General features: G+C 39.9%; 1 protein-coding gene across 2 annotated transcripts; it reads right to left on the bottom strand.

Annotated features, from left to right (window-relative positions):
• Positions 1–10128: 10128 nt before the first annotated feature.
• Positions 10129–14464, bottom strand: LOC120543063 (ubiquitin-like). 2 transcript variants are annotated; one of them, XR_005636281.1, is made up of 3 exons: positions 14249–14326; positions 10433–10573; positions 10213–10302 (listed from the first exon to the last, which is right to left on the bottom strand). XR_005636281.1 is itself a non-coding variant. In XM_039775909.1 (2 exons), exons 1-2 carry the CDS (start codon positions 14391–14393, stop codon positions 10175–10177), a joined length of 273 nt encoding a protein of 90 aa, XP_039631843.1. In that variant the 5' UTR covers positions 14394–14464; the 3' UTR covers positions 10129–10174. The 2 variants fall into 2 exon arrangements, 1 of the variants encoding a protein (XP_039631843.1); XM_039775909.1 differs by lacking the exon at positions 10433–10573 and having other exon boundaries at positions 10129–10302; positions 14249–14464.
• Positions 14465–14985: the final 521 nt, after the last annotated feature.

Below are 14985 nucleotides of genomic sequence, written 5' to 3'. Positions count from 1 at the left end.
TCCAACTTCCACGTTCTTCCATTATATAAATCCCGATCAACGTGAAAACTAACGCTCGTGCACGCGCTTTATGTAACGCCCCAACTCCTCCCAGAATTACGCCTCTTTGAATATGCAAATCAATTTAAATCACCCTTAAGCTCAGCCTTCTGTGAAAAGACAATGGGAAAAACACGGGGGAAAATATAACGATTTCAGCGAATACCAAGTGGAGGCAAAGGAAAAACATACTATTTGTTTAATTAAACCGTAGTATAATCAACAAAAGGAAGTTGATCGAGTGCCATAGCGTGTTGAAGAAACTTGAAAGCTCAGATATCAGTCGCCGTGAAACGCCGAGTCGTAGCCCACCGTCTGAGTGTCATATGAAAGCTTTTTAGGGTACAGAGAAAAAAAAGGCACAGTGGGGAAAAAAAGCACGAAATGTCAACTTCAATCTCGAAATTTCCACTTTAATCACGTAGTTTATTTTGTCATTAAAGTAGAACATCATAAACGTCATCTTAAAATCATTTACTTAACCAGTTTCTCAAATCACATCGTAATTAAAGTAGCACGTTAAATGCTTTGTTTTGTATTTGATCTTCTATGTGATCTATGTGTGTGAATCACTACTTGCTTCTTAAACCGGCTCTCTTCCTCCAACTGGGCACAGAGTCCATTACATTCGTGATATTACAGCTCTCTGAATAACTAAAATACTGAGATGTATACGTGATATCATTAAGAGTTAAATCACGTTATTAAATATGGGTTTTACAGCGCAGCAATTGTGCACGACCATCGATGAAATTATTTATTGCAGCACAGGGGCGGCTCTAGGTTTGTGGCGGCACTGGGCAGAAAAAAAATTGGTGGCTCCTTCGCCCGCCAATGTCAGTGAGGTAGCTTATGCACGGCGGATGGCCACGTATGTTGCAGACACTAGCCGCCTCGTGCTCATGACACAAGCATTTAACTTTTGTCGAAATTTGCCGCTGCATTTTTAGCTGTGTCGTTATTTTCTCTTTCTGTTTTATATTCAATATGTATTGACGTGGCCACCCATGCAGTTCTTGCTTTTCTTTCTCCAAGTAACCGATTGCCACACAATCAGCTCTGTAATAGACGTTAAGCCATCTGTAAGCACTGATTCTTTAAAAAGTTTAAGGAACATTGAAATATCTTCGTAGTACATGTTTAATTATTCTATCCTTCACGCCAGTCCCAGTGAAGAATATAGATTATTTAAATGAAGTTAAAGTTTTACCTGTATAATATAATAAACATATTTTGCTGCATTTCATCTTAAAAATGATATTGTCATCATATGTAAATACGCACTTTATAAAGTGTCTCAGGTTGTATAATATTATAACTGTATCACAAGTTTACAGTGAGGTGATTGTACTTATAAGTACAAACAGTTCTACAAGGAGCACTTGATTGAGTGCGTTTATAGTTCTTGGGATGAAACTGTTTCTGAACCGCGAGGTCCGTACAGGAAAGGCTTTAAAACGTTTTGCCGTGGCTGAGACAGCGTGTCCTTAAAGCTGTATACCGATAATTCTCTTTCCGATCAGCTGCTGCTGTGATTCACACTCAGATACAGTGATATAAATACTCCGAGTGGTGCAGTGAGAGTAATATGGAAAAAGATGATCCGCTGTGGCAACTCCTAACGGGAGCAGCTAAAAGAAGAAGGTGCAGTGAGAGTAACAACGCTAAAGCAGTTATGGTATTTGGAATACTATGGCTATTCCCTGAACCATTATATTGTTACAAGTTAATTACAATCAGATGCGTTACACTAATAAACAATATGCGGTTAGTTTCAGTGTATTTATAAAGCCGCGTCATGAAAATAATGAGTAATCACACAGGAACAGTAGCATTGCTTTGACGCTGGGTGCCGCCAGTCTGCAAAACCGAGCGGAGAACTTGCGTACGACAAGGTATGAGGTACCGTGGAAAAGTGCGTGGTTTTACGCCAAGTGTAGGTTTTATACATCGCGATTTGAACGTGGAAAAGTTCTTACGCAACATTTCTGTGCGTACACACCGTTTATACATGAGGCCCCTGGTGTTTTGAAAAAATGAGTCTCGGCTGTACTCCTGACACATAAGGGATCACTAAAGGTTTTCGCTTAGGCAGTGGTTGTCCTTCCTCTCTCCTGGATTGCTTAGAGTATTCTTTCGGTGTCTTCCCTGCTTTGACAGAAGACCAGGTGGGATAACCAGAATTTACTCAGGGCCTTTTTGATATGATGTTCTTCTGCTTCCCTGGCCGCTGTGTCTGTGGGTATGGTGTTTGCTCTGTGTTGTAGAGTCCGGATGACACCTATTTTGTGCTCCTGTAGATGGTGAGAGTCAAACCTTAAATACTGATCCATATGCGTTGGTTTACGGTTCATCTCTGAACCGAGGAGGGGGCCTAGGGGTACATCTTTCACCATCATACAATGCTGCGATTGCAGCCATTCCCTTACTCTCTGTGAATGGTACTCATGGCCATTTATTATGGACAATTTGCATATCATTGATCACACGGCCCATTGTTAGTCAATTGTGCTTGTTGCGGTCATTATGCAAAGTTACTGTTTATAAGGTTGGAGAAACCTGCAGTTAACTGAGACTGAGGAAATAACTTGGATGAGTGATGAAATGTATTGGAAAAAAACTATTTTCAGATGAACAGAATCAGCTTTCTAGTATAATGTGTTTATCATTCTTGATTTTTAATGTCAGCAGTAATTTTAGACTGAAGTGAAGTCCTAAACAATGAAACCTGCAGCCCTTCACTACAAAGTATTCCATTCATTTTCTGAAGCAGGCTTTTCTACACTTGGTATGTGCAGTTAACAGAAAACAATCCCTGGATTTGAAACTAAGTCAATGCCAGGCACACACCCTCACCAACCCCGGGGCCATTTAGAGTTTCAAATCAACCCAACAACTTGTCTTTGAACTGAGACAGAAGGCCATCATGGAGACATGGAGAGCATTCAGAATCCACACAGTCTGAGACGAGGACCGCACAAGTTATTCTTCCAGCATTCATCCAAGCTTCAAACCAATTGTACAGAAATATACGCTTTCTTTTTTTTGTTTTATTTGAAATATTTATTTATAAGACTAGCAATTCAAATTGAATGCCCAAAAACCTTACATGGAAGACGTGACCATTCTTTCATGACCTTTATCCCTTCCTAGCACATGCACTTACCAGGATAATTTTAGAGGAAAGAATTTATGATTGTGTTTTATTCACTGGAACACACCATCTGAGAAGGAGAGAGATAAACAAGTTAAAAATGGTAGCAAGCAGGTACCTCCACTGCAAAGCACAGTTGTTAAAACCTCCAAAAGAGAAGGAAGTGAAGGTATTTGGGTGGTCCATGTGAGCAGCAAATTGGACTGCTCTGAGGGGACTTAGGTTTCTTGATGTATGCAGCAAACTGATGGAAATGTTCTACCAGTCTGTAGTAGTCATTGTCTTATTTTAAACTGTGATCTCTGATGAAGAAACTTAAGTTCATGTGATGCACAACAGCTGAACAAACTTATCAGGGTGGTCTGCTCCATCACAGGGCTAACCCTGGACAACTGGAAGCTGATGTGGGAAAGAGGTTGGCAGCAAAACTGGGTGCCATTGTGCACAAATCTGCCCTCCTCCTCCTGAGTACTCTTTCTTACCTCCATGGTGTACTAAGAAGCCCGTCTAGAGCATCTCTTCTGCCTGCTTCCATTAGACGCTTCCTGCTGATGTCCCTTCCTTTCCTTCAGCCAAAAGCAATAAGAAGAAAGTGCAGACTCTGTCTACCACAGTTACTTTTTTGTATGTTTTTATTCTATTGTCTAATATTACACCTTGAGTTGGTATCTGTTGTTATGCATGTGTGTCCACGGATCACCCCTCCTTACTCTTCTTGGTTAAGCAGTGCCACCCCGGGATGAGAGGGGGCGCTGTTGCTAATGGTGTCATCTATTTCTCTTCCTGCAGCCAGGAGGAGATGACCAGTGAGGGTAACTGACTCCGCCCCTTCTGGTTGGAGGAATATAAAGGTGATACACTCACAGAAAGTGGTGTCTCATTCTGGACACACAGTTGTGAGAGAAGGAGCTCCAATCCAAACTAAACCAGACCTGACCAGCTAATGTTTCCCTGCTGTATGCAGTTTATGCTTTGTCACTGCACCATCGTTTTCTGTTTTTGTTTAAAGTTTCAATTTGTTATTAAATGCGGTGACCAAATTGCACCCCAATATTTTTCCAGCTGTCGTACCTCACAAGTCCACACTGGCTGTTTTATGTTCTTGTTGCAGTACACAATTGAATTTCCCTTTGAGGATTAAGAAAGTATATCTAATCTTATCTAATAATGTAATCGAAAAGCTAAATAACTGCCGTAAGTGGTTGTGATTTAACAGAATAATATCAGGACAAAGAGAAATAGTTTCATTATTATGTTGATCCAATTAATATCATTATGGGCTCTCTGATTGGGAACTCAAGTGAAATGAAAAGCAGAAGGCACAGGTCCATCCAAGGGCTGTGTGGCACTGCAGTGCCTGCCAGTGCTGAGCCAATGGATATCTTTATCAAGACTAATAATAGTAATTCTTTAGATTTATATAGCGATTTCCTCACTACTCAAAGCGTTCAGCAATTACAGGATAAGGGCCTCGCTCAAGGGCCCAACAAAGCAGGGTCTCTTTTGGCATTTACGGGATTTGAACCGGCAACCTTCCAATTGCCAATTGCAGATCCCCAGCCTCAGAGCCACCACTTCGCCTAAAGACTAGAATGGATGTCATGTGTTCTGATTTATAGACTACCCTATGGCTGGCATTGAAGCTGCTCTTTCAAATATTGGAGTTGTAGCGGTCAAGGGCCTCTAAGATTCACACCGTCAATGCGACGGTGATTTATTTATTTTAATGGAGGAGATCCCAGGGACACCCCCAGCCTTGGATCGACCCACACACAATTACTACAGAGACCAAATAAAGCAAACTGGGAACATTAACCAATTAAGAATATAATTAAATTAAATCAACTAAATGAAAACAATAATACCACCCTTGACCCCTTTTGGCGATATTACATTTAACGTATAAACACAAAGACCACACAGCAAAGTCCATGGAAAAACCAAACTGGATGAAATGAGAGGTGACGAGATTAAGTCCAGAGATCTGTATGTTGAAAGGGAAGGGAAAACACAGTCCTACCGGTAGTTGCTGAAAGGATGACGACGGATGGATGGTTTAGGAGCGCTCCTTTTCTTGCGGGAAAGCCAATGAATCCAAACACAGACCTCAGTACACAGGTAGACAGACGATCCAGACCCCAACAATCGAATACAAGGAACACAATGATTACAACAACAACATTTATTTCTATAGCACATTTTCATACAAACAGTAGCTCAAAGTGCTTTACATATTAAAGAATAGAAAAATAAAAGACACAATAAGAAAACAAAATAAATCAACATTAATTAACATCGAATAAGAGTAAGGTCCAATGGCCAGGGGGGACAGAAAAAACAAAAAAAAACTCCAGACGGCTGGAGAAAAAATATAATCTGTAGGGATTCCCGACCATGAGACCACCTGACCAGTCCCCTCTGGGCATTCTACCTAACATAAATGAAACAGTCCTCTTTGGATTTAGGGTTCTCACGGAAGGGATTAAATATGGCTGAATTAACAGCAGGCAGTCCGACAGATAAATGCAACACACAAAGTATAACAACAAAAAACACTCTCTCTCTTTTGGCCACCTGCCCTCGTTTTAACCTCATTTGACCACCTTTGACACCGACAGCCCCTGCAAGGACTGCTGGGAGATGCAGTTCTTACTGATAGTAGCACAGCTACAGAGTGCCAGGTTAAACTGCTGCCAACTTAGCACAGATGCCTTCTGTAAATGATGCACGGCTTGGCTCATTACATATTGTAGCTCTTCCTTTGAGTGGTCAGCTGTCTCCAATGACCACTTCTAACTCTTTGCAATGGTGCACAAACTGTTCATAACCATGGAGTGGTCTCCTCTTCTGCTGTGCTCATGCAGCTGGTGATGGATGCACATCAGCACAGATGTTGGGAGCTGCGCTGTCATGTGGTGCAATAGCGGTGATCTGTCTATTACATGTGGACAGGCAAACCTTATGTGGAACAGCAGAGGTGGCAATCTCTGGTCTTTCTCTCTTCCTAAACTGACACTGCAAACAGCGATCCAGCTGGATCTCAACGTCAGGACTCTCAAACAATACCTCAGAGGAGCTTAGCAAATCTTTTTTTTTAATGTCCGTGGTAGTCAGTGCTTTCTGAATTTCATTGTAGGTCTTCTCCTCACGAGTGTAGCTCAATGTAAATACATCACAATCAAAATTGAGTTGGCATGGCTGGCTCACCCTTTCAGTAGGCTCCACTGCAGCTGGCACTGAAGCTGCTCGTTTCGTTGTGGAATGGAAACTCACACTAATGCTGACTGAGCAAAATCATCCCCAGGTGAGGCAAAACCAACTCAGCCTGCTGGAAAACCTGCACATCTGGCAACCCTGATGTCATCCTACAGTATATCCAGAAAGTATTCACAGCACATCACTTTTTCCACATTTTGTTATGTTACATCCTTATTCCAAAATGGATTAAATTCATTTTTTTCAAGAATTCTACACATAACACCCTTATAATGACAACGTGAAGAAAGTTTACTTGAGGTTTTTGCAAATTTATTAAAATTAAAAAACTGAGAAAGCACATGTCCATAAGTATTCACAGCCTTTGCCATGAAGCTCCAAATTGAGCTCAGGTGCGTCCTGTTTCCCTTGATCATCCTTGAGATGTTTAATTGGAGTCCACCTGTGGTCATTTCAGTTGACTGGACATGATTTGGAAAGGCACACACCTGTCTATAGAAGGTCCCACAGTTGACAGTTCATGTCAGAGCACAAACCAAGCATGAAGTCAAAGGAATTGTCTGTAGACCTCCGAGACAGGATTGTCTCAAGGCACAAATCTGGGGAAGGTCACAGAAAAATTTCTGCTGCTTTGAAGGTCCCAATGAGCACAGTGGCCTCCATCATACGTCAGTGGAAGAAGTTCAAAACCACCAGGACTCTTCCTAGAGCTGGCCGGCCATCTAAACTGAGCGATCGGGGGAGAAGGGCCTTAGTCAGGGAGGTGACCAAGAACCTGAAGGTCACTCTGTTAGAGCTAAACAGGTCCTCTGTGGAGAGAGGAGAACCTTCCAGAAGGACATCCATCTCTGCTGCAATCCACCAATCAGGCCTGTATGGTAGAGTGGCCAGACGGAAGCCACTCCTTAGTAAAAGGCACATGGCAGCCCACCTGGAGTTTGCCAAAAGGCACCTGAAGGACTCTCAGACCATGAAAAACAAAATTCTCTGGTCTGATGAGACAAAGATTGAACTCTTTGGTGTGAATGCCAGGCTTCGCGTTTGGAGGAAACCAGGCACCGCTCATCACCAGGCCAATACCATCCCTACAGTGAAGCATGGTGGTGGCAGCATCAGGAACTGGGAGACTAGTCAGGATAAAGGGAAAGATGACTGCAGCAATGTACAGAGACATCCTGGATGAAAACCTGCTCCAGAGCGCTCTTGACCTCAGACTGGGGCGACGGTTCATCTTTCAGCAGGACAACGACCCTAAGCACACAGCCAGGATATCAAAGGAGTGGCTTCAGGACAACTCTGTGAATGTCCTTGAGTGGCCCAGACTTGAGTCTGATTGAACATCTCTGGAGAGATCTTAAAATGGCTGTACACCGACGCTTCCCATCCAACCTGATGGAGCTTGAGAGATGCTGCAAAGAGGAATGGGTGAAACTGGCCAAGGATAGGTGTACCAAGCTTGTGGCATCATATATTCAAAAAGACGTGAGGCTGGAATTGCTGCCAAAGGTGCATCGACAAAGTATTGAGCAAAGGCTGTGAATACTTATGGACATGGGACTTCTCAGTTTTTTATTTTAATAAATTTGCAAAAATCTCAAGTAAACTTTCTTCACGTTGTCATTATGGGGTGTTGTGTGTAGAATTCTGAGGAAAAAAATTAATTTAATCCATTTTGGAATAAGGCTGTAACATAACAAAATGTGGAAAAAGTGATGCACTGTGAATACTTTCCGGATGCACTGTATGTCTATCTATCTATCTATCTATCTATCTATCTATCTATCTATCTATCTATCTATCTATCTATCTATCTATCTATCATATAGTGCCTTTCCTATCTATCTATCTATCTATCTATCTATCTATCTATCTATCTATCTATCTATCTATCTATCTATCTATCTATCTATCTATCTATCATATAATGCCTATCACATTGATCTGTATTGGTATATAGTGCCTTTCATGTCTGTTTACCTTTGATTTGATTTGAATTTCCCCATGTTGTTTATCTAATCTAACACAGTACCTTTCTTTATCTATCTGTTGTTACACACATTCACATGGCAGACAGCTAAAAGGACCAAATGAAGGTAATTCTACGCCAGGCCAGGAGGTGACGGGGTGCGCTTACCCTTTCTCTGTTATCCCTGCAGACCAAACATGAGAAATTCTGCCTGATTCCAGCTTTGAAGACATTACTTCCAGTTCTGGCTATGAAGATGTCACTTCTGGTTCTGGCCACCCTGACATCACTTCCGGTTCCTTGCCTTAAAACTCAGACCACTTCCTGTGTTTCCTCAGTTCAATGGTGGACTTGAATCTGTACACATCAATGCAACTAATTTAGCCATTTGCAGTCAGGGCTCAAGTATATGGGTGGCTGCCCCAAACCTTCTTCTGTGTGTCGAGCCTATTTATTTCACGCTGTCTATCTATCATATGGTGGTCTTCACATCTACTTACTTATGATAAAGTGCCGTTCACCCTTCTGTCTATGCTGCTGTAATGCCTGCACTACCCTTGCACATGTTAACTACCAAAATCCATCTTTTAGTCCATTTGTACTCCTTGTTTTCTTTCTTTATAAGAACTCACAACTGTGTCTTTTGTCTTCACGGCTGCTTACCTGATTGATCACATCTTCACTTATTATGAAGGTGTCAGCTCATTGTAATTGATAGACAATTTTTTAGATAATTCCCCCTACATTTATTTTTTATTAGAATTTATTTAGTTTTGTATTACAGTTTTCACCAAGCAGAGGCTCTGCATGCGTACACATATTCCCAGCTATGATTCACTAACTGCACATTATTAACACTTACATTCATATGCAGACAGTTATATAAAACAGATAATAAAACACAATGACTATTAACAATTAATATAAACAAATCATATGAATATAAAGTTCATTATAATTAAGATCTAACCAGATAAAAATGGAGGGATGGCAAACAGGAATTCCACTTAAGAGCCTGCAGGAAGGAAACAAAACATCTCTGTGGATCCCCAAGGAGTTGTCAAAATCTACGGTGCGGTCCCAGTTTTCTCTTCCATCTTGCGTTGCGCTTCACAAAACAAGGAGCCGAACAGGAGGGCAGTGAAGCAGTGCAGGACACACACGCCATTCTGGGCCTTTTCAAAACTTGTTTGTCATTGCAGGATCAGTGAGCTCAGACATTCTGTCTTCAGACCCACGAAGGACAACAGGGGTACGGCATATGAAAGGAGTTGTAGATGAGCTTTGGGTTGTGGACCAAGCATGGCAGCTCTCATTGTATCATAACAGACCTGCATGAGTGTCGTGTCACTAACTGATTCTTCTAATTATATCCCGCCTGATCTTTGTAACATGTTTACTAAATGACAGTCAAATTTCAACATTACTTTTTATACTTTAACCCATTTAAGATATCTTAGCAGACACTTGAAGTAAAGGTGACATGGTGGCTTACTGGTCATGCTTCCATGGATCCCAGAATGGACCCCCTGAATGTCTAATCGATAAAGTTATTTCAGAAAAGGCAAAGAAGGATAAAAAATATTTGTAAGCGACAATACATTTCATTTACATATGATAACAGATTATTTTAAGTACATTATACAGTAATCCCATTGACTTAATTTGTGTCTGCCTCAGTCTGTTTAATTCTGCTTTTCCACAGGGGCTTGAAATCCAGAAAAGACATCTTGGATAACAAACCCTGATTGAGTTTTTTTTTTTTTCTTATTAGTCAGTTTTTCAGGAATTTTCTTCTTTTAATTTCCACCAGGCAAACGCAAAACCAGAAGAATTATGGATTTATCTTTTATCTGATAGTCTGATAACTTTCCAGAATCTTCCAGTTGTTTACCGGCAAAATTTAGCCGCAGATCTTCTGGAGACTCTAAAAAAACAAACAAACACACAAATAAAAGGAATTAAAATGATCACAAAGGGAATAACAAAGCATTTAAAATGTCATTTGATTGTTCCTCTGTGTCTAAAATGGGACTGTAGCAGGTTAAGAGGTGTACCTTTATGAAGTAGTGAATCTCCACAAATAACATGTGTGTGCTCTCCATCTGTCTGTCTACCCTACCGGTCAAATGTTTTAGAACACTCACATTTTTTCCAGTTTTTATTTCAATTTAGGGCATACAAGTCCAGTGAAAATCCTGAAATGGTACAAAAATAAGCAATAAACTGTCAGAGAATAAAAAACTGTTTAGGTCACCAAAAACTGAAAAATAGTGTCATTTTCAGAGTTGTACAAAAAGGCCCCTTTCAGGAAACAAGGAATGATTGAACATTTTAGAGCTGTTCTGCAGCAATGGAAGGTAATGAAGCCAAGTGTATGACCTGCCTTTCAGGATATTCACCCAAACCTTTTCACACCTCCCTTGTCTTTTTGTTACACTATCTATCTATCTATACATTATATAGTGCCTTTCACTTCTATCTATCTATCTATCTATCTATCTATCTATCTATCTATCTATCTATCTCTCTATTATATAGTGCCTTTCACTTCTATCTATCTATCCATTCATCACATAGTGCCTTTCACACCTTCTATCTATCTATCTATCTATCTATCTATCTATCTATCTATCTATCTATCTATCTATCCATTCATTACATAGTGCCTTTCACACCTTCTATCTATCTATCTATCTATCTATCTATCTATTCTATCTATCTATCTATCAATCTATTATATAGTGCCTTTCACTTCTATCTATCTATCTATCTATCTATCTATCTATCTATCTATCTATCTATCTATCTATCTATCTATTATATAGCACCTTTCACTTCTATCTATCTATCTATCTATCTATTATATAGCACCTTTCACTTCTATCTATCTATCTATCTATCTATCTATTATATAGTGCCTTTCACTTCTATCTATCTATCTATCTATCTATCTATCTATCTATCTATCTATCTATCTATCTATCTATCTATCTATCTATCTATCTATCTATTATATAGTGCCTTTCACTTCTATCTATCTATCTATCTATCTATCTATCTATCTATCTATCTATCTATCTATCTATCTATCTATCTATCTATCTATATATCTCTCAATTATATAGTGCCTTTCACTTCTATCTATCTATCTATCTATCTATCTATCTATCTATCTATCTATCTATCTATCTATCTATCTATCTATCTATCTATCTATCTATCAATCTCTCAATTATATAGCACCTTTCACTTCTATCTATCTATCTATCTATCTATCTATCTATCTATCTATATATCTATCTATCAATTATATAGTGCCTTTCATTTTTATCTATGTATCTATCTATCTCTCAATTATATAATGACTTTCACTTCTACCTATCTATCTATCCATCCATTATATAGTGCCCTTCTCTTTTTTCTATCTATCCATCCATTTATTATGCAGCACCTTTCACTTCTATCTATCTATCTATCTATCTATCTATCTATCTATCTATCTATCTATCTATCTATCTCTCAATTATATAGTGCCTTTCACTTCTATCTATCTATCTATCTATTATATAGCACCTTTCACTTCTATCTATCTATCTATCTATCTATCTATCTATCTATCTATCTATCTTTCTACAGTGCTCAGCATAAATGAGTACACCACCTTTAAAAAGTACGAATTTAATCCGTAGCTCAATGAACAAAAGAACAATTTCCAAAATTTTCACAAGGCTGAGTTTTATTGAACACTTGTTTAACTCCATAACATGAAATTAAGGTTAATAATATAACTTAGATCACAAAATCTTCAGTTTTACTCAAATTGGTTGAAGCAAAAATGAATACACCCCGCAACAAAAACTACTACATCTAGTATTTTGTATGACCACTGTGATTTTTAAGGACAGCACCAAGTCCTCTAGGCATGGAATGAACAAGTTGGCGACATATTGCAACATCTATCTTTTTCCATTCTTCAAGAATAACCTCTTTTAGAGCCTGATGCTCAACTTGTCGCTTCAGAATTCCCCACAGGTGTTCGATTGGGTTCAGATCAGGAGACATACTTGGCCATTCAATCACCTTCACCCTGTTCTTCTTCAGAAATGCAACAGTAGCTTTAGATGTGTGTTTTGGATCATTGTCGTGTTGTGCACGACGACCAAGTGCACGGAGTGATGGCAGCATCTTCTCCTTCAGTATAGAGCAGTACATTGTTGAGTTCATGATACCATCAATGAAATGCAGCTCCCCAACACCAGCAGCACTCATGCAGCCCTACATAAGGACACTGCCACCACCATGTTTCACTGTAGGCACCATGCATTTTTCTTTGAAATCCTCACCTTTACGATGCCATACAGTTTTGAAACCATTAGTTCCAAAAACAGTGATCTTTGTCTCATCACTCCAGAGTATAGAGTCCCAGTAGTCTTCATCTTTTTCAGCATGGGCCCTAGCAAATTCTAGGCGTGCTTTTTTGTGCATGGGCTTTAGAAGAGGCTTCCTTCGTGGACGATACCCATGCATGCCATTTCTCTGCAGTGTGCGCCATATGGTGTCACGGGAAACGGTCACTCCAGTTTGGCTTCCTACTGCTTTATCTAACTGCAGTGAACTTGCATGGCGATTTTCTTCAGCCCTTCTCATCAGAAGACGCTCCTGTCGAGATGTTAACTTCCGTGGACGGCCTGGACGTCTCTGTAAGATGGTTGCACTTCCATCTTTCTTAAATTTTTGATTCATTTTTGCTGCAGTCTTTTGACTGATGTGTAAAGCTTTGCTGATCTTCTTGTAGCCCTCACCTTTTTTGTGTAAAGTAATGATTTCCTTTCTCAGATTTTTTGACATTTCTCTTCCATGTGGAACCATTGCTGACAGCATGAAATGAGAAGAGCTGTTCTTTGTTAAGTATAGTCACCCGTCTGCTGGACACCTCTTAAATGAATCCTTAGACTCGCCTGTGGTTGACTGCCTGTTCATTAGAATTTTGTAGTCTTAAGTGTGGCTTTTCTCCTAAGACTATAATTGGGGTGTACTCATTGTTGCAACATGGGCTTGAATGAATTTGTTAGGAAAATCACTTTTTTGTGTGTGCAAATTAACAAATCTTGTTTGCAATCAATGGCCCACATTTGTGGGAGTATTTTGTGGTACAGCATCTCATAGAAAACGTTGATACTGAAAGGAAACTAAAGGTTTTCTGACAAATGTAGAGGGGTGTACTCATTTATGTTGAGCACTCTATCTATCTATCTATCTATCTATCTGTTATATAGAGCCTTTCACATCTATCTATCTATCTATCTATCTATCTATCTATCTATCTATCTATCTATCTATCTATCTATCTATCTATCTATCTATCTATCATATAGTGCCCTTCACTATCTATCTGTGACTATTTGCAACAAAATGTTTGATGGTTCTGTGATCACACACCAATATCTTAGCAATTCCAAAAGTGCTGCATCCCTCTGAAAGACTTTTTACAATTTTTGACTTTTCAGAGTCAGTTAAATCTCTTTTTTGGCCCATTTAGCCTGAGGAAAACTAGCTGCCTAATAATTCTGCACACCTTGATATAGGGTGTTGATCTCCTTAGGCCACACCCTCCCTCATTACACAAATACACATCACCTGACGTGCTTAAATCCAATAAGCATTCAAGTTAATACAGCTTGGAGTTGGAATATACGCATTAAAAATGATGATATGGTCAGAATACTCACTTGCCTAATAATTGTGCACACAGTGTAGAGCCTTGCGATGTGCAGTTCAGCCTCTAGAGGGCAGGCCAACCACGTATGAGCCGCGGCGCGCACTTGTCTCTCACTGCCTTTAAACGCACTTTATTACAGCGAGTGACCTACCGGAATTTCCTGGGAGTTTGAGCAGAAGTTTTTTTTTTACTTCCAGTACAGTCGTGCTGTTCATCTCCTCTTCGCTGCTGCCGACGTCGATAGTTGTTTTTTTACCCATTATTCCGTGTATAATGACTTGGTAGATCTTGCCCATGTTGCTGCTGTGTCGTGCTTATAGCAACTCACTCTGACCGAGTTGTTTTCCTGAATAAAGGCCGTATGTATCTATTTGGTTTTACTTTCACTTAAATACTTTTACATTGGAATTTCCCTTCATAGGAAAATTATTGGTATGTCACGTGCTTTCTTGCGTTCTCTCGAAGGGTGGGGTCGACGATTAGAAAAACCTAAACATCTAAGTCTAAAGTGCGCATGCTCATTATTGGTACCAGTATCAACACCAGAACCGTGTGTGCTTGTGTGTCTGGGGATCTGAACACTGTCGCAGTTTATAACAGCAGACTTGTTTCTCTAAACTTAAAGTGGCAATGCTAAGAGCCAAGGGACTTGTCTTCCTGTCCTCATGGTACACATTTTTGGGCATTATGCGCTGACAATGACCTCCCAAACGTTACCCTGCCAGACTATAGTAGTATAAAACGGCACCAATATCAATCAAAAAATGTGACTGGTGTCCCGCTCCCCTTGCTTTTCCGGTACCCACCTCATGTAGCCTAGTTAACAGAAGTCCCACCCTCTGGTCTATACCTTGTAGCGGTGCTTGAAACTTCAACTCCCAGTAGTCC

Source organism: Polypterus senegalus, chromosome 13, assembly GCF_016835505.1.
Source record: "Polypterus senegalus isolate Bchr_013 chromosome 13, ASM1683550v1, whole genome shotgun sequence".
Lineage (NCBI taxonomy): Eukaryota > Metazoa > Chordata > Cladistia > Polypteriformes > Polypteridae > Polypterus > Polypterus senegalus.
Note: the sequence above shows the minus strand (reverse complement) of the source record. Positions and strands in the feature narration are given on the sequence as shown.

Bases quoted from the DNA above. Each gene is read 5' to 3' on its own strand.
- LOC120543063 (XM_039775909.1), bottom strand. From the start codon at position 14,393: ATGGGCAAGATCTACCAAGTCATTATACACGGAATAATGGGTAAAAAA. The intron at 10,303-14,248 runs GTAGGTCACTCG...TTGTTTTTTTAG, and splicing joins CAAACTCCCAGGAAATTCCG to AGTCTCCAGAAGATCTGCGG.